The sequence below is a fragment of the Micropterus salmoides genome, unplaced genomic scaffold, assembly GCF_014851395.1.
Source record: "Micropterus salmoides isolate LMB-PRFRI ecotype aquatic unplaced genomic scaffold, ASM1485139v1 Ms_hic_scaffold_1, whole genome shotgun sequence".
Taxonomy (NCBI): domain Eukaryota; kingdom Metazoa; phylum Chordata; class Actinopteri; order Centrarchiformes; family Centrarchidae; genus Micropterus; species Micropterus salmoides.
Window position 1 is genome coordinate 13397597 of NW_024040040.1, and position 20095 is coordinate 13417691.

The following is a 20095-nucleotide window of genomic DNA, read 5'->3' on the forward strand; positions in this document are numbered from 1 at the left end:
TCTCCTCCAGTACTTGACTTAACTCTGATTTGAGAGAGAGAGAGAGAGAGAGAGAGAGAGAGAGAGAGAGAGGGGGGGGTGGAGGAGTGGTGATCGAGCGCAAAGGGGGCAGGACTTTTTCTCTCCGGGTCCTATTAAGAGCAAACTTTGTGTTTTTGTTCTCCAAGTTCAGCTCAGTGCTCTCCAGCCTGCACACAGTTCCTCTCTGCTGCTCTTTTTCTTTTCCGTTTCTCCTTAATGGTTTTGTTTTCTCGCCTGTCGGTTACTGCTGTTTGCTTTTTTCATGGGGGATTTGGACCCCGGGAGGATGCGCTTTTTGGAGGAACAAATACTCAAAGTTGTCTCTTCGGCCAGTCCGGGGTTGGTTTAGTGGATACATAGATGTTTTTCGGGTTGGAATGAACAATGGTGCGGCTCCTTGGTGCTGTGGCCGAGGGCATGCTCTGGTTTCAGCTACTGTTGCTGTGCGCCGTGGAGTTGGAGCTGGGAGCCGGGGTTTCTACTTTCCAGGGTTTCTATCTTCCACCTGCGAACGGGTCGCTTCACGCACCTGCTCGGAGGACAGACGGGGTTGTGCGGACCATTGACCGGATTTACCACGGAGGAGGCAAGGCGGGCTACCTGGTGTACCTGGATGGGAGCAGGTTTCAGCTGGACATGGAGCGAGACGAGTTGGTGCTGTCACATCACTTCAGCCCCCATTATGTGCTCGCTATGATGGGGGAGAGCCCTGCGCATTTGCAGCGGGAATGCGTGTTCCGCGGGACAGTAGACTCCAACCCGGAGTCCCTGGCCGTCTTCAACCTCTGCGGAGGGGGTCTGAAGGGCTTCTTCGCCGTGAAACATGCGCGCTACACCATCACGCCTATCATCAGGGCGAAGGGACACGAGCACGACGTGCGCGCCCTGCAAGACAAGGCCGCGAATAGCGCGCTCCACGTGTTCACGCGCGAGAGTTTCAGCTTTGAGGCCATGCGCGAGGGGCGAGAGAGCTGCGGGACGCGCGACGGTCGCAGAGGTCGCGGGAAGGGGACACGGGACAAAGAGGGGCTCGCAGCAGATAAAACAGATGACCACGGTGCGCGCGGGCGGAGATGGTGGAGCCGGAACACCGAAGACGCCGATCCAAGGGTTGGCACACGGCACAAGAGGTCTGTCTCTCGCGCCAGGCACGTGGAGCTGCTCCTTGTGGCCGACGACACCATGATAAAGAAATATGGCAAGGACTTGAACCACTACCTGCTCACACTGGCCTCCATCGCCTCCAGGCTGTATGGGCACGCCAGCATCGAGAATCCCATCCGGCTGTCGGTGGTGAAAGTGACCACGGTCAGTGAGAAGGAGAAGGGGCTCGAGGTGTCCAAGAACGCGGCGGCGACTCTGAAGAGCTTCTGCAAGTGGCAGAACCAACAAAACCCGCTGGACGACGACCACCAGCACCACCACGACGCCGCCATCCTCTTCACCAGGCAGGTAAACAAACTTCCATCGCTTCCCGCTCCCCCCACCTGTCCGCTTCTCTCACCTGGCAGGCTCACCGAGGCGCCGGGTCCGCCTGTCTTCCATCCCACAAGGCGTAGGAGAGGCGGCTTAGCGCCCCGGTGTGATGCCAAGCCAGCAGTGACACTACTGTTTGTTGGTTTGTTTTTATTTTGATGGTGCACGTGGTGACAGCTGGTTCAACGTAGCTAAGCACTTAACAGACTGAGCTTTGGGGGGCTTCATGCGAATGGTCTATCAATGACCTAACACACTCTGTAATGAAGATGACAGTAATAGTCTGATCACACGTATTTTTTCACCTTCATCCGGCAGGTAAGCGACACAAAGTGGTTGACTAATGTTTACCCATTTGCGTCACCGTAAGTCAGTAGTGACTCCACAGCCTGCTTCCCACATGTCCCTGGTGATAGCCAACCCTTTTGTATGTTCTCTTTCTCTTTCTTTTGTCTCTTATTCTTCGCTGAATCTTGCGTGCGTAATGCAGCGCTGCATCTGTGAAACAGTCATAAAAACTTCCTGCGCCTGGTGTTTTTCTAGGCAGGCTCTTCTGTCTCCAGCCTCCCCCTCCTTCTCCCCTGACAGCCCAAAAGCCTCAGAGTCTGTGTGATCTGTGGCGCGTGCCCGCTGCCGTGCACGCAAATTCTTCCCAGGGCAGGAGGTTTGAAATCAGTTGCTGGGTGCATTGCCGAAATATACCTAAAACTCCCTTGAAACTGTAGTTAATTAGGTAGCCATCCCAGCCTTGAAAGTCTGATATAGGGGCTGGAGTGATGAGAGCTCTCTCATCACTCCAGTCTGCACATTTTTCCCCCAGTAACTTTTCCAGTGTCTGTCAGCTGAGGCTGGGAGCTGTCAGAAAAACAAACGCATGCCCCCTGTGAGAAGCCATACATTCACTGAGACCACACTGATTTATGCCTTCTTTCACCATCCCTTTCTCTCTCCTACTTCTTCCTCCTCCTTCCCTCCCTGCCTGATGGAAAGCCACAGGGCAGCAGCAGCAGATCTATATGCATTTTTCACCTCGCCGGGTGTGGCTTCATGGTGGTTAGCTCCAGTTAACGTGTCAGATAGCTCGCCTTGGACTGCGGTGTGTTCAATTCATGCAGGGTCTTGTATTCAATGCCAGCAGATCCAAGGTAATACCCCTGGTGCTTGCTTTTTCCGCCCCGAGCCATGACAAGTTGATGCTGTCATGCACTGGCAAGGCAGCCGTTAGTGCATACCTGAGGTCAGCAAGCTGGCAAAGTTGCACTGTTACTTTGTGCCAACCACCTTGTGGCTCCTTACTTACCCTGTTGCCACTACACCTGCATGGGCAAGACCCATGCCCGGAAGATGGTGCCATCCCCTGGGGGGTTGGGCTTGGCAGGGTGGACAAGGTCAGACGGGCATGGATACCTCTGAGGCAGCCTTAAAACAGGAGGGCAGAGACTCAAATGGACAGGAAGCAGTCCATGTTAGGGGTTACAATTATGCATAGTTTCAGACAGTAGCTCGTAATATTATTGATATCATTATATGAGACTTTTTTATAACAAAACCTCATAGTCTGTTCATGATATTAGTTCTAATGTATGTTGACACAAGAAGATAAGCTCTATTAAAACTAATGAAATAGTGTAAAAGTGAGAAGGTTAACCATCTGTGTTCATTAATAGAAGGTTGCTGCATTATTCATAAACCTGCCTCCTAACGGTCATTCACACAAATCACTACTGAACGTGGAGGTCGTCCTGTAGAGACTACCTGTCAGCAGAAGAAGCAGGTGATCCCACTCTGTTGTCCACAGAGCGTATATACGATCTGCAACAGCCCCTGTAACACAGTACAGACCTCTGAGAAACTTTGTGAGGTGGGATCCTGATCCCTATCTGTTGCATTACTGCACGACATATGAGCCTAACGGCACCTACCATCAGTATGCAGAATACGCACATAGCTAATGCATGACTTGAAAGCAGCCACCGTCTTACTTAAATTTTGACCTTTGAACTCTTTGGCTATTAAAGGCCACTTTCTGGATTATGTGCTAGGGCTGAGTGCTTCTTACCTTGTCAATAATTATCATGGACAGGCTGAGGTTTGTTTACATCCAAACGCTGCAGGAAAACAGACCAATTTTGTGTGACTGAGTGAAAATAACATTTAGAAAGCCACATTCTTATGGGAGTCCTTTGTGTGTGTTACAAAGGAAAACACGTGGAATGTGAAGAAATGGTTGTTTTGCTCTATTCTTTACAAAAACTAATTTTGCAAGAGTAGCTGTCAGAACAGATCCCCCTATGGTATGTCAAGAGCTGCACAAACATTTGTCATTTTACAAACAGAGTAGAGCCATTAGAGTTTCCATTCACCAAATATCTTTATTTGGCTCAGGTACCTCATACCTTGCTGCTTTTTGGGGTGAAATAGGAGAAAAGAAAGAAAGAAAAGATGTTGGGTATAGGAGGCATGGTGATGTGTTAACTATTTTCACAGGAAAATAACTTTGGCTGGAACCCCAATGGAAACTTAACAGGGAAAGACATGCATGTGCTGTAGATTCAGTTCAGAAGGAAAAGACCAGCCAAGTGTTCCAATATACAAAATGTCAGAGGTGTCAAGTAACCAAATAGCAGTTTATGCATGAAAAGAAATAACCACATTCATCTGTGTATTTGGAGCGCCTGTGAAGTAGATTGTGAACTGAAGGTCATTAAAGACTTTGTGACCTGGGAGTCGGGGGTGGCTCGTCTCTTTGTAGTCTGGTCCAATTACTCCAACACCCCGTACCCGCAGTGAACCGTGTGGTGGTGTCACCCAGTTCCACACATATTAGCGCCACAACAAAACAACGGGGCACATTGTGGGGACTCAGAACTGTTCAAAGTGTGTATTCGTGTATATGGGAACATTAAGTGTTATGCATGGCTGTGTTCACTTGTTGTGAGCTTGGACAGTAGACAAAGCTCTACTGTAAGGTGGCCAGAGAGGAGCAGCAGAGCTGTGGAGACACTGACATGCTTGGATTTTTTTTTTATTTGCTTCTTGTAGCAATAGCTCAAATGTTTGGATAGAAATTGATAGCAGGCACTTGTGATGCCAGTGATATTGAAGTACTGACCTTTTGAACCTAGACTGAGATCAGGTCACATTCAGATTTGTAATGTGAAATATAGTATTTTTAAATTGGGATTTGCATATTAGGCATTTAGCTGACTATCATGTCCAGACTGAATGAAAAACAAGTGCATGAGTGGATTAAGATTAGACTCAATAGTAAACATAAAGTATTGTAGTAGAAGTGGTCATATCAGGGGATGAGAGTGGGTTATTTTATCAGGAAGGACACAAGTCTTTGCTCACTAGTACTGAGGTTTTCATTTTTTAAGAAATTCCCATTTGAATTGAGTGAACTCTAAGTGAATTTATAAAGCATTAGCTGAAATACCAGAAAGGTAACATGACGAGGCATCCATTTGCTGAAGAAGAATTTAAAATACAGTTGAAAACTTCTAAGTATACGTTGACTTGACATTATGTTGTCACATGTGCTCATTCCAAGGTCAAAATATATCTGCCATGCAAAATTACATATAAAACATATCAAAATGTTCAAAGTCATTAATTGTATACCACTGCTGTGCAATGCATGAGCCCAAACAAAAACATAAATAATTTTTACCAAATGCTTTTATTGAACGTTAACAACAGAGTCGACCACAATAGTTTGCAGGAACACAGAGAAGGCCCTTATGTAATAATGATTGATGTGAGAGACACATTGATGTAGACACAGCATGTACCTATCCATTTCCTTCAACTGTGTGTTTCACATATGTGTAAAGGATAGTTATGTCATATAGCCTCTTAAAGTGAATGTGGGGAATGTGCACATGTGTATAGTTCGGACTCCTCCCTTTCCTGAGCACTTGTCTTCCTCCTCCTCACCTCCATATGTTTATGTGTAGTGTCTCTACATTAAAGTGTACATTTCCCAGGCCTCGCCCCCATCGCAACTAGGCCCTCTATTTGTTTTAACTGTTCTTGATATTTCACACGTGCTTTACTTTGACTGGCATATGTTGACAACCTGCAGACAGCTCTTGGGTCCCAAACCCCTGAGCCCAGCCCCGGGTCTGTCGACATACACAACTGGCCAGAGTTCAGTCTGCCCGGTAACAAGACATCAGCCTCTCCTTCTTCACGTTGTGGTGCTTCAGTGACTTTAAACTGCACTCCTGTTTGCAATTATGGTCTGAAGCTTCCTTTGAGCTCTGACCTAAGACTGGTTTGGGTCTCCATGCTAAGAAACATAGGTTTCTCAACCAGTCATATTTTTAATTTCTTGTGATTTCATTTCTCCTTAAAAAATGTGTAACTTCGCTTGATCAGAAATTCCCCTTATTCTGATCTCTGATGTGTCTTGTTACTAGATCTGAGTACCACCTCTTACACTGTGGACAATGACTTGAGAACAGTACGGGTCTCAAGGGGCTGGTGCTTAGCTGGTTCTGCTCATAAACTGTATCTGATAGGCAGAAGTGCAGTGTTGCATCCTTCTGTTCAAAGGTTAAATACGGCATTCCACATGGATCAACACTGGTACCACTTGCCTTTGATGTGTTAAATATTTGAGTTTGGTATTCTGGAAACTTCTATAGTTACCACACTGCGCAAGGGATGCTGGAATATCTTGTGGAAACACATGTTAATTAAACCTGTCTCCCATCTCTTATTATGGATTACACCACACTGCCACTTGGTCACATCTTCAAAAATGAATGCAACTAAACTAAATCACATAAATAATCATCGCTATGTTGACGACACACAAATATATATATATATATAGCTAATGACTCCTGGCTTTTGAAACTAGAAAACTGCTTGTCGGAAGTCAGTTGTTTGATGTTTAACAACTTCCTACATTTGAATACCCAGAAGGCTTGATTGTTGCTTGTTGTTTCAGCAAGACACAACAATTTTCAAGGATGTTTCTGTTAATCTCAAAAGAAATTTTTCAATCTCAGCTACTCACTATAGCTGTGAGATGAATGTGGCGGAGTAACAAGAACCCTTTGCACCAAAATTAGCATGTATATGCAGGTTTTATAAATGCGGGTAAACCACTAAAAGAGCTGATTGACTCCTTTCCCCAGTAGACAGGTTTGACTTTCTTTTTTTTTGAACTGTCATGGTTCAATGTCCAACTCTACACGTGGGTCAGCATACTATCAGTGAGACGCTTCGGTTGGTTTGTAAATGTATTTTGGGGCTGCTCTCACTCTTTAGCCACTGTGTTACTGGTTTAACAACACTGTACAGGCCAGGTGACAGGTATGTTCATAGTGTTTGTGTGCTCTGTAAGACATCACAGCATGGGTACAAAGTCATACAGCTGTTGGAAATTGGCGTGTCCACCCGGGTGTCGTGTTTCCATCACTACCGATCAGAGCCTTTCACAGTGAAGACAAATGAAAGATGTTAGTGGGGTTTTTGGCCCGATGTGAAAGGGTCTTTTAAAGAGTACAGTTTTGCTATCAGCTGTGTGAGGTTGCACTTGCAGTTAGCTAAAGGCTAATGTCAGCATGCTAATATGCTGATGTTTAAAAGATATAATGTTCACCATCTTAGTTTAGTGTGTTAGCACTATTATTGATACTAAACACAAAGTGCTGCTGAGGCTGATCGGAGATTTGTCATTAGTTTATAGGCATTTGGTCATAAATCCTAACCAACAAATTCATATTTTGGCCTAAATAAAGTGAAGGAATTATCTAAATTAAAATCATCCAAAACTATCCACTAGTTGCCAATTGACACCTATGGAGCTCAGCATCACTAGAGTGTGACTAGAAAGTACAATATTTTCCACTAATAGAAAATAGAGTATGCATATAAAGGAGGATGAAAATTAAATTATCTGAGAAGCTCTCAATCACTAGTGAGCAATATTTAGTGACCTGTCCAGTCAACGGTAGAAAGCAATTTTTTGTTGCTTTTGTTTAGCAGGTTTCTTGAAATCAGCCTGCGGTGTGTTTTTATCACAGTGTGTGTGTGTGTGTGTGTGTGTGTGTGTGTGTGTTTTACAAGACCACTTGCAATCTAAGCCAAGGCTTGTGTTAAACAAACAGCCAGCCACACAGACAGACAGACAGACAGACAGACTCTGCTCTGCTCGTCTCCTGACCTGCACAACCAGCTTGCCACTTGTTCTCCTGTTATTTCTGCCAATATTTCTCTAACTCCTTGTTCTCTAAGTTCTTGTCTTTAATTTCCTGCATCCCTCCATCCTTTCCCCCCAGCATCTGATTCATGTACATATTTCTCTGATTTCCAACAGGAGATTCCCATTTTCCTGTGTTTCACCTACGTATTATCTGTTACACTGTGTTGTACCAACAAAAGCTGTGTGTATAAGAAAGATCAGAAAAAAACAGGTCTGGTACGAGAGCCTGGGAGGGGATGAATGAATAAATAAATGAAATTGAAAGAAATGTGAAGAAAGTCAGGGTGAAAGAGTGTGGGAAACGGGGAAAGAGAAACAGACAAAATATTAATACAATTTTCTCTATATGTTCTTACAAAACAAACGGGCTTCCCTCCATAGCTTTCGAGCTTGTCTGCACATGGAAAAGTAAAGATAAACTTTAGCACAGTTTGTCTCTTAACTGCCATCAATGCAGTGAGAGTGTTTGACTTGCCCTTTGTTTGCTTATTGTGTATCCCGCAGTCAGTTGGCAAAAGCAGGCACTCTCTTCCTGTTCTCTGTAGGAGTGTTTGTGTCTGTATTTGTGTGTATTTGCTTGTGAGTGTACCATACGTTCTTATAGCTTATGTGCATCTGAGTGTGCTTGTGTGTGTGTGTGTGTGTGTGTGTGTGTGTGTGTGTGTGTGAGCTTGTCCCACCCAGTCAGTCATGTGTGCGAGCGCAGAACACAAGGCATTTTGTTCCTAACCGATCCGCCCGGAACGGGTAAACACCCTCCCCAGAGAGCCTCTCACACACGACCCAGCAGGCCTGTCAGCACCACTTAACTTAACGATTCATCCTCTCAATGGGACAGCGTGTGTGTGTTTTCCTTTTTAGTATATAACCATGTGCACATACGTGGATGTTACGTCTGTGTACATTGTACAGATGTTTGTGCTGCATTGAGTGTTTACGCACATGCACACAGGCGTGTGTACTCTGATGTGATGGAATGATTAGCGGATTGATCGCTGCACTCAGCAGGGCCAAGCAGTGGAGCCTGAGGGCTCGTCTGAATGGACATGTGTGGGAATCAAAACAAAGATCAATACTATGTACTCTGCCAACCCATGAGGCAGACAGAGAGGTGGTGGAGGCAGAGCAAGGAAGCAGGGATTAAAAGTATTGGTCGAAAAATTAAAGGGACCCTCCACGATATTTTCGATTCCACAGAAAACGGTTGTATGTCCTCTGTAGCTCTTTTGGAGCCTTGTCAAGTCTTAGAAAATTACTCAATTTCTCAGTTTGGGGTTGTAGAGTTTGAAAGGCACCGATGATTTAAAGCATTGTATTATGGGAGGTGTGGTACCCAAGTTTTTCTGGTACTGCTGCATTGATTTTGACAATCCTTTTAAAAACTGCTTTCCAACTTCATGAAAGTGCAATACTGAATTGCAGCATTGCTCTTTTAAGGGGCAGAGGCTTTGATCAAGACAACAAAGAACAACAAGATCAACAAGAATTACTTGAATTGAGTGTCGTCACAGTGGCTGAAATTTGACACTACTTTACTTATCTTACAGATATTTTCAATGTGTTTGCAAAATGGGTATAGCAAGTTGAATCTCCGCTTTAACTGCATCACCACCACCTAGCACTGGAGAAGGCCTAGAACAAACAGAGCTAAAGTGTAGCTCCTGCCAGTGATTAAGATTAAGATTATTAATCTATTAAATGACTGGAAAAGTTGAAGAAACTGCAATATCTTCGAAGAATGTATTAGAAACACATTAATTTTAGATAGTATAGGATCTGAGCTAGGTGACAGAAAAGAATGTGGCAAGTTGAACAGGAAGGTGCATGATAGCTGGAAGGTTCAATAATACATTTCCCCAGTGCCTGAGGAAAGGGAAATAGTTGATTTAATCTTTCATTGAGACATTACAGGCAAACCATCCATTATAAAAGATGATGATCTTCAGTAAAATGAGTTTGAAATCTTTGAATAGTTTTACTTGTTTACACTGCATTCTTAGTTTTGAGAAAGATTATCTGGAAAAAAGATCCAGGAAGAAGTAACTTTTTTTAAAGAAAACTGTTGACATAAACAGAGTTTTCCCACTTGGATAAAGTATTAATTTAAACTTACAGTATTTCCTTTGTCCAGGACCTCTGTGGCCACCACTCCTGCGACACCCTGGGCATGGCGGACGTGGGCACCATCTGCTCTCCGGAGAGAAGCTGCGCAGTCATCGAGGATGATGGACTTCACGCTGCGTTTACTGTGGCGCATGAGATAGGTAGGCATGGATACACACACACACACACCAGCACACAAACAAAGATATGAACATGCCAGGGCATGCACATCTGTCAGCACATCTCTCTTGTTGATGAATATCAGTCAAGTATTGTCTGATGTCATACACCTGATACCTGAGAGCTCTGTGTGTTTTCTTTTCTCATTCTTATTGCATGTGCACACCCTTGACAAGTTTCATCATTTCTCTCTCTTCTATGAACTCAACCTCTGTACATCGTGTACCCATAACCATCCAGTAAAAATGCTTTCTCCCTGTGGCCCAGGTCACCTGCTCGGTTTGTCCCATGACGACTCCAAGTTCTGCGAGGAGCGTTTTGGCGTGAACAGCGACAAGCGCCTCATGTCCTCCATCCTCACCTCCATCGATGCCTCCAAACCTTGGAGCCGCTGCACCTCAGCCACCATCACCGACTTCTTTGACGATGGCAACGGTGAGTGTGGAAGAAGGCTCGGGGAAAGAAAGAGTCCGTGCTGGTGTTCTTTTAATAGTGAGAACTTTTCCCTGCCAGTAGGAGTTTTATTTTCTCCATCTATAAATTGCATCCATGTGACTTTGACTTGTGATAGCTTTTCTTCCACACCACCTTTCAGTAAGAGCTGTTTACTACCAAACAGAGCTGTAATCTCTGTTAATAGAGAGTTATTTACAATCCTATTAACTTCTTAAAGACTGCAGCCAAAGACAGATCTCTGGCAGGATATCAAGATGAGTCATGCTTTGTGTTCCCTTCTCGTCAAGTAGTTCCATTCGTGTCGGCCATAAAGTATTGTGAGTTGACATTTGGTAAACTCGCTTTCGGCTAAATTCATGTAGCAACAGCATTGTTTCAAGCTTGACAGTATCTGCTGTTGCTTCAGCACTTTTATTGAATAATATGTCATACAGGCCTCAATTGTCAATAGACAAAGTTGGTGTTTAGATTTTCATTCGCCAGCCACTAACCAAAAGTATGCAGGTTGCAGAGAAAAAAAATTCCCTTTTCTTTCTTTCCTGCCACAGCTGAGTGTCTCCTAGACTCCCCTCACCAAGCCTTGTTAGGCCCGGAGGAGCTCCCAGGGCAGAGCTACGACGCAGTTCGCCAGTGTCGCCTGGCCTTCGGCCCCGAGTACACGGTCTGCCCAGGCATGGACGTATGTTCTCGGCTGTGGTGCTCCGTGATTCGCCAGGGACAGATTATGTGTCTGACCAAGAAGCTGCCGGCCGTGGAGGGAACGCCTTGTGGGAAGGGACGTATCTGCCTGCAGGGAAAGTGTGTGGACAAGACCCGCAAGAGACACTACTCGGTAAGACGGATGGATGGTACCAGAACGAAAGGGAGAGCTGGAAAAGGACATGATAGAAGTTGTTTGTCGAGAGAGACAGAAAGGACTAAAATCTAAAATAGACTCCTTTTTATAGTTCAAAAACTGATATTTTAAGCAACCTATTTCCACGATGTACAAACTTGCCTGTGAGAGACGAAGATAAATAGGAATAAATGTAACATACAGGACACAGGGCAACTATCAAGAAAGAAAAGGAGAAAGTAGAAAGGGAGAGAGACACTTGAAGAGAAAAAATGTCACAGTTCTTTATGTGACTTCATTGTGTGGTCCGCTTTGTTTATGCCACTGTTGATCTGTGCTATTTGTAATCTTAGCCATACTTAAACAGATCTAAATTGAATTTGGCCTTAATGAGCTAAAGGACTAAATCAGTTCTTGGCAGGCTCTCGACACTGTGTGTGTGTGTGTGTGTGTGTGTGTGTGTGTGTGTGTGTGTGTGTGTGTCAGAGAGGGAAAGAGAGTTGAAAGTTAAAAAGAATGGGAAAGAAGGAACGATATTTTCCTTTGTGTTTATTTGACACATGACAATTGATGAATCTGACTCGCTCTTTGGCAGATGACATATGCGTGGATCTGACCCAAGGTCTGATTCGCTTATTTTCACTGCCTCATATGACGACCAGTTTACTGCTCAGAGCAATGTTAAGCCCCTCCACTTCAGACTTCAGAATCTTTTAACCTCTAAATATTTCTTGTAGTATGATTGCAGATTAAGTAGCTTTAACTGTGGAAAGTAGCGGTTCAATGCCATAAAGACTCAGCAGTGGAACTAAATGGAAAAGCTGTTTCCAAAGAAGTTTCACAGAACTTTGTCTCATAAAATGTTAAATGCTACTTATCCATTTTATCACTGATGACTCATGTTGCACTGGCTGGAAAAACTCAAATATAAGGACATTACTTTAAGAATTTCATTCAGGCTGTTCCTCAGGGGAAGCATGTGAGCTGTTCCACCACAGATCCAGTCATGCTGTCTTAACCACAATGCATTCCACATTTTTCTTCATCGCACATCTCTCTCCAAAGGGCTTTCCCTGTCACATGTGGCTTTGCCAGCAACCACTTCCAACATGTCTGATAAGCACTAATTGTCCTCTCTCATCTCCTCTCCTTTCTTTCTTTTCTCTTCATCCCTCTCAACTCTCTGATCTCTCCTCTGCCCTCATTTCCCTCAACTCTTATCTCCTCTTTCATCTCTCCTCTCCTCCCTCTCCCAGGCGTCCAACCATGGCAGCTGGAGTTCTTGGGGTCCTTGGGGTGCGTGCTCTAGAACTTGCGGAGGCGGGGTGCAATTTGCCCAGCGTCTGTGCAACAACCCACCACCACGGAACAACGGACGCTACTGCATAGGGAAGAGAGCCATCTATCGGTCCTGCAATGTCTCACCATGTCCAGCATCAAGTGAGTGTGACAGCCTGAAAATGCATGCACAATTATAATAGCTCGCTAATTTTTATTTATGACATAGTCCTTTATTTATTTCAAAGATCTTTTAATGGAACTTTTCTCCAGATAAGAGTTTCCGGCAGGAGCAATGTGAGGTGCGCAACGGTCCCCAGACAGATCCTAAAGGGGTGAAGACTTTTGTTGAGTGGGTGCCTAAGTACGCAGGAGTCCTCCCTAAAGATGTGTGCAAGCTGACCTGCAGAGCAAAAGGAACAGGATACTATGTGGTGTTCTCTCAGAGGGTGAGTTAGTTACAAAAAAAAGCGCGGTGTATCTAATGAATGCAAACATGGAAGATGACAGTGATTTTGTGACTGTTTGTCTTCAGGTGGTAGACGGGACAGAATGTCGTCCTTACAGCAGCTCGGTGTGTGTGAAAGGGAAATGTGTACGGACGGGCTGCGACGGCATCATTGGTTCCAAGCTCCAGTTTGACAAATGTGGCATATGTGGAGGCGACAGCACAGGATGTGTACGCGTTATGGGCAACTTCACCAAGAAGAGGTGAGAGAAAAGAAAAGACTTGAGATGTGCATTATATGTCTTTATATTATGGGGAACACTCATGCACATAAAAACATTTGCATCAATGCATCAGAAGGGAATCGGTTGTATTAATGTTAAAGTGGTCATATTATGTTCATTTTCAGGTTCATAATTGTATTTAGGGGTTGTACCAGAACAGGTTACATGTTTTGATTTTCAAAAACACCTATTTTTGTCATACTGCACATTGCTGCAGCACCTCTTTTCAGCCTGTGTGTTGAACGCTCCGTTTTAGCGTGAGCGAAGCATCTCACTTCTATTCAAGGGGGTAAGTCAGAAATCGAACAGTGAAGCCGACCAAAGCCTGCATGGACGGTTCCATGTAGGCCCATAAATTACGTCAAACCCCTGTGACATCCCGTCACGTACAGACTTTTTGTTGAGCAGCTATGCAGCTACCATAATTACGGTGTTTCTGCTGTTGCTCTACGTCATCAAACCAGAGTAATGCAGCGTGATCATGTACGGTAGAGACTGGTGCCGACAGGAAGTAGCCCTGTAGTAGGATTTTATTGGTCCAAAACTGGCTTCACTGCTCTCCATTCAAATCTGCAGGATCCAGTAATATTCTGTCTATGCTTCTATTCGATCTTTGTTGGGAGTTGCATATGCACAGTACCTAGGTAAGGACTACTAGCCAATCAGAAGCAGAGTAGGGCAACTTCAGCCGGCAACCACAGCTTTGGTTCAGCCATACATATTCCTGAAAGGCAGAACAACCCGAAACCAGCTTCGCAACCTAGATTGGAGCAAGACGTTTCAGAGTGGTAAGTAATTCATTTGTAACAAAAGTATCTTTCATAAGTAACTTTTTCACTGTGCACTGTCTGTACATCACAGTTGCAACTTTATGCCCACTGACTGCCTGGAGGGTATCTAATATTCAGTAGGGAGGGTGGAGTTGAGGGAAGGCAGCGGGTGAGCGTCTTGTCATTGTCTGTGCTGCAGCTGAGTGTGTTTCTCCACCAGTGTTTTTAAGGGCGTGCCACACTAGTCGCTAGGTGAGCATTATGATGCGTGTTACATAGTGACACAGATAGGTTACGGAAGTAAAGGCTGGACTACAATTGAGCTGTTTTCAGGCAGATCAGGAGCAAAGCTTTCTGTGGGAGATGCTTACTCCCTTTGGGGTGGACTTTTTGGCTTTTTCACTTTGCAAACCTATTCCATACACAAAAAAGATATATAACACAATAAACGATAAAAAGCATAGTATGACCACTTTAATATTGACTTCTATGTTGATGAAAATCCAGCAAAGCAAAACCAGTGATAAGAAAGAACACACAGTGTTACCTACTAATGGGAGCTCTCTTTACTTCCTCTCTTGCCAAACAGTAAGGGCTACACTGACGTGGTGAAGATCCCTGTAGGCTCCACCCACATTAAGGTTCGTCAGCACAAGGCCAAGGACCAGGCCCGATACACTGCCTACCTGGCTCTCCGAAGGCCCAATGGCGAGTACCTCCTAAATGGCAAGTTCATGATCTCCACCTCCGAGACAATCATCCCACTCAACGGTTCTGTGCTCAACTACAGTGGCTGGAGCCAAAGGGATGAGTGGCTTCACAGCATGGGACCTGGGGCCCTCCAAGAAGCCTTGGTGATCCAGATTCTAGCGACAGACGCTAAAAATCCGCTGGATGTCCGTTATAGCTTCTTCATGCCCCGCCGGACAGCCCCACAGCAGCCATCAGCTCCGCTCATCACCAACCCAAAGCTGACCCCTGTGCAGAGCACTACAACAGTCTCAACCACAACGAGGACCACCTCCACCACCAGTAGCGCCACTATATCTTCTTCCTCTCCCCCTGTCCTGCTCCAAGACCCACCTACAGCTCCAGGTCCCTCCACCCCTACCCCAGGGCCCCAGTGGATAACGGGGTCCTGGATGACCTGCTCCAGGACTTGTGACACTGGCTGGCAGAGCCGGACAGTGCAGTGTAAGGACAAGGACGGGAAACTATCCAAGGGCTGCACTCTAGGTTCTCGCCCATCCGCCTTCAAACACTGTCTGGTGAAAAAATGTTGAGGCGTTAGGAGAGGGAAAATGATCCGTAAGACAAGAAGAAGTTTAATCTATACATCTGATAAAGGTCTCAAGTTCTGGGTGTAGGACTATGGACCAATGAATTTAAGACATAGAACCTTAAACAGGACTGTGAATGTTGGCTGAAAGTGCCTGGACCAGATACACAGACACTCAAAGACAGATTGGCATGGATGTACCTGACTATATGTCAGAGCAATGTCCTGGAATAATAGTAGCTATGCAGAACACATAGTAGGACGGAGTACAGTTTTTGTATGATAGTGACAAGCATGGCCCTGGCATAGCTGAGGACTTCAATTGCATGTCATTTCCACATGGACAGTAACTGATTGTCTTTACTTCCGTCTCTAAATCCTGGAGGCTTTGTGTGTTTTGCCCTGTAATGGCATGAGTGTCATGTTTTTTTATGCTATTCCATGTGTTCTAATCACTGTGGGGATATGGAAGAACCCCTTTGTCTTTTGTCATGAGTGCATTCGAGACAAGTCCCAACGATGGGAAACAGCTTGTCGTTATTTCTGCCCTTATTGTAGCCCTGTCCCACGACCGTCATACTACGTTCAATAGTGCTAGATTGCCATCTCCTGTAACTTCCGCCACTGAGAGGCTGTGAGAAAATTTGTCACAGCAAGTATGTTGAAGATCCTAGCTCACTAGATGGTAGAAAGAAATGTATCTTCCATTAAAAACAACACAATCCAATCAAAGACAGCACAGGATGTCTTTGTCAGGATGTCTGTCAGTGGTGCTACTGATGGCCAAAAGCTATGTTACAGCATTATTATTAACATGGTGTTTTTTTTATATTCTGATTGCATACAAATAGTCTTCCTGTAAATGCTTTTACGAGTCACAGGGGCTGGAGATACGAATGACAGTCTTGGGTCAGGGTTACCTACAAGCGTTGTGTGTCTTTATTTGACTGATCTGACCAGCTGAAAACCAGAAAAGATCACAAGGAGAGGGGAGGACTGAATATAAACTACTTCCCTTAGCAATGACCATTAGGTCAAGAGCATCCAAAAGTAATTGTAAGCCAATGGATATGATTTCCAAATAAGGATGCATGGGAGGGTGACTTCACAACCCAGACATTTGGCGAACAGACGGTGTCAAATCAGTTGTACCCAATCTTAAACTGTTCAGGTATTTCTCTGTGCTCAGCTTCTTGAGAAGTTGAGAAGAAAGTTTTTCCTGATGACACAAGTATCGATTGTACTTAAACTGATAATCACCTGTAAGGTGTGTAGAAACAGCAGCATGGTGTAATGGAACGAGAGTGTACTGTGGCCTTCAGAGGACAAACTTTACAACAGTCAAAGGGACAAATTTACCACGACTCTCCTTAATGTTTATGGAGATTAATGATGACTCACGGGTTTGGGGCGCTGCTTGATGCGTGTTTGTGTAATGTGTGTGTGTCTTTGTGTGCATGTCATGTGCTAGCACATTCACATACCCAGGCCTGTGTTTTAAGCACATGCAGTATTTACCGTGAACATGTGTCTTTGTCCTCTGCTGCGTCTTGAAGCTTCCTCACTCCCAGTTCCATTTGTATCAATCAGTATGCTGGTGCTGGGAGGTTTAGGGTCCTCATATTTGTTTGTGGCAGTCAATATTTGTTTGTTCGTCTGTTTATCTGTTAAGGAAGCAATGCTAATATGACAATGTGTGCCCAGGATACTCGCAATGACAGCAAGAGAGATACTAATGCAGTCATTAATATCCTTTTGCAATTCAGTTCTTTTTTTCATTTGATTTCTTTTCATCACTCATTCTCCATTTTACTACTTTAAATCCTCTATTGCTGTATTTGAAAATGATTGTTTAATCCTTTTTCCAACCCTGATGGGTAGTGTTTGCCATGTTACAACAATTCCGATGGTGCCACAGGATGATTTTCCCACTTACCTCTACCTTGTCTCCACCTCAGTAGTGGTGGTCACAGCAGGAACTTGTAACTCCAGAAATAATGCTTCAGTAACTTAACTGAACTTCACACAATCCACAAACCTCACTGTCAACAAGGTCTTGTCTGGAACTACTTTCTACAGAAGAACGCAACTACTACTCTGGGACACTGATTCTGGAAAGTGATGTTGCAGTTGATTTAAAGAAATTGTTTGACATTTGGGGTAATATACCTATCTTTCTTCTTGTCAAGAAATAGATGAGAAGATTAATACCACTCTCATGTTTGTCCTTATATGAAGCTAGGACCAGGGATTTGTTAGCTTAGCAGGACTGGAAACAGGGAAATAGCTAGCCTGACTCTGTCCAGAGATTTAAAATATGTCTACCAACATCTCTCTGTTCATCAGTTCACTAATTAACCCATCATATTTTGTTTGTTTAATCCGTACAAAAAACAAATGTAAAAACGACAATTTGCCCATGTTTCCAGTCTTGCTGCCTCTAGCTTCATATTGAACAGAAAGATATGAGTGTGATATCAGTCATTACATCTAACTCTCAAAAAAGTATTAAACTATTCCTTTAAGTGAAAAAACAAAACTATCTTCTCTAGATACCACCAGGTTTAAGTGAAGAAATGTACTTTTTTTGTAATTTGGGTGGCCTCCCCCCTATAAAATCTTCCTCCAAATCTTGTGTGAAAAATGAAAATGTACTCTTAAAGGGAGAGTAAGTGATTCTGCAGAAGGATTGTAGGATTGAACTCACCTTTTCCTTTTTGGTGGTTTCTCGGTCAACTCTCCAGTCTAGCACGATTTCACTGCTCCTGTGCACGAGCACCAACGCCACCTGTTGCTGACTGGCTGGGAAAATGTTGGGTGGCAGGGCTGTGTAGGAAAACTGGATTTTTTTTCAGAGCAAGAAGAGGAGGCCTTGTCAGAGAGGAAATATTTGATGAATTTAACAAAAAGTGTATTGGATTACAATCACTTACTTTCCCTTTAAAGAAAATAATACTGAGAACTTTACCTTAACTCTCCTGAATGGTAATCATGCACCAGCAATACAAAGTGCTGTTAATTACATACTTAATGGACTTTAAAATACCTTCCTGTAATTGTGTTCAAATTTCTGGCACCTGTTCAATGTTCCTGTGTGGCAAAACCCCACCCATCTGGCACCTGTGCAGGAGAAAACAAACCACCAAAAACTTTTTCAAATACTACATGACCCAGGTCAACATACCACTCACAAAATGGTCTCTCTTCTTCGCTCACACATTCAGATATATTTACACAATGTAGACATTTTTGTACAATGAATAGATCTTTCATATATGCGTTAGTATTCAACCATATTTACACCGAAATGTACACATACAGACACACACTTCATTGAAACAATCCAGCATTGACAGTATTTGAGTATATGAGAAACCCTCACACACACTCCATACATACACACACATACACACAAACTATTTCCAGACTCTTCCAGTGGGGAAACCCCTCTTGCTGAACAACAGAAACACAGCACTGAACTTGTAATTTATTGTTTGTACAACTGGTATGTGTGAATAAAAAAATGAGATGAGTTTTATTTATTATAGTAATTTTGTATCAAATTACTATTTAACTTAGGAATCTGACTGTGCAGAATCATTCCTTTGTAAGAATATAGTGTTTCTTTTCTAGTCATCCACATGAATATATGTACATAAAATCTATATATTTAAACATCTTTGCATCTGTGTTGTTAATTTTGTCATGGCATTAATGCCTAAACCTGTGTTTTGACTTTCAGACGAGTCTGTCTTCTCACACACTCTCACCCAAGATGAAGGTAACAAAGCAAGCTGATATTAACCCTATTAGGGCTATATTCATACACATGTAGCAGCAGAGAAGAGAAAGCAGGAACAGAAAATGTCAGTAAATACAACATATTGAGGATTAAAGATGACTTAATGCTAAAACAGCTCTTATCTACTATAGATAGATACATTTAAAGATGTGTCTGTATGAAATGCCCACGTCTTTGTACAACCGCTGCTGCAGATATCTGCACAAACACAAAGTTGTAACAAGAGGACCATTGTCACTATGTGGCCTTTTGCCAGTAGCAGTGGTGGAAGAAGTAGGCTACTTTTACTGTTACTCAAGTATAATACCACTATGTAAATATTCCATTATAAGTAAAAAAACATTTTTTTAAATATATACAAAGCATCAAAAGGAAAAGTACACACTATGCGCAGTGGCTCCTTTAAAAGTGTTATATATATTAGAGGATTATTTTTATTGATGATACAACATGTAAACAGCATGTAGGTGAGAGATTTTCATAGTGGGAAAAAATATTACATTAGTTATCAAAAGGAGATCACATAGAATATCTTAAATGTGTGTGGTTAGTAAAAGAGACAGTTCAGAGATAAAGTAGTTTGGAGTAATTTTACTGTCTTTCCTACTTTCCTGGAGTAAGAAACAAATGCTTTAGGACCGACGTCTTTTATGTATTTGGTGTAGTCTGAAGTTACGTCAAACAGCAATATTAGGTTATCTTGGCTCAATTGTTAAGTGTCTATGGCTTCAAATAGTATAATCATTGTCCCATAGGCATCTAGGACTCCTTCCACCACTGGCCAGAAGATACAGTGGCTTGCAAAAGTATTCACACCCCTTGAACTTTTCCACATTTTTTCACATTAAAACCACAAACGTAAATGTATTTTATTCACGTTACAACCACAAACGTAAATGTATTTTATTGGGATTTCATGTGATAGACCAACACAAAGTGGCAC

At 43.5% G+C, this 20095-nt stretch overlaps 1 protein-coding gene across 1 annotated transcript; it reads left to right on the forward strand.

The window, feature by feature from the left end:
• Positions 1 to 99: 99 nt before the first annotated feature.
• On the forward strand, positions 100 to 19029 carry LOC119902434 (A disintegrin and metalloproteinase with thrombospondin motifs 5). Its single transcript, XM_038718621.1, has 8 exons — positions 100 to 1473; positions 9849 to 9981; positions 10268 to 10435; positions 11005 to 11288; positions 12548 to 12731; positions 12843 to 13018; positions 13105 to 13280; positions 14661 to 19029. The coding sequence occupies exons 1-8, from the start codon at positions 406 to 408 to the stop codon at positions 15352 to 15354; spliced, it is 2883 nt and encodes a 960-aa protein (XP_038574549.1). The 5' UTR covers positions 100 to 405; the 3' UTR covers positions 15355 to 19029.
• The last annotated feature ends 1066 nt before the right edge of the window (positions 19030 to 20095 follow it).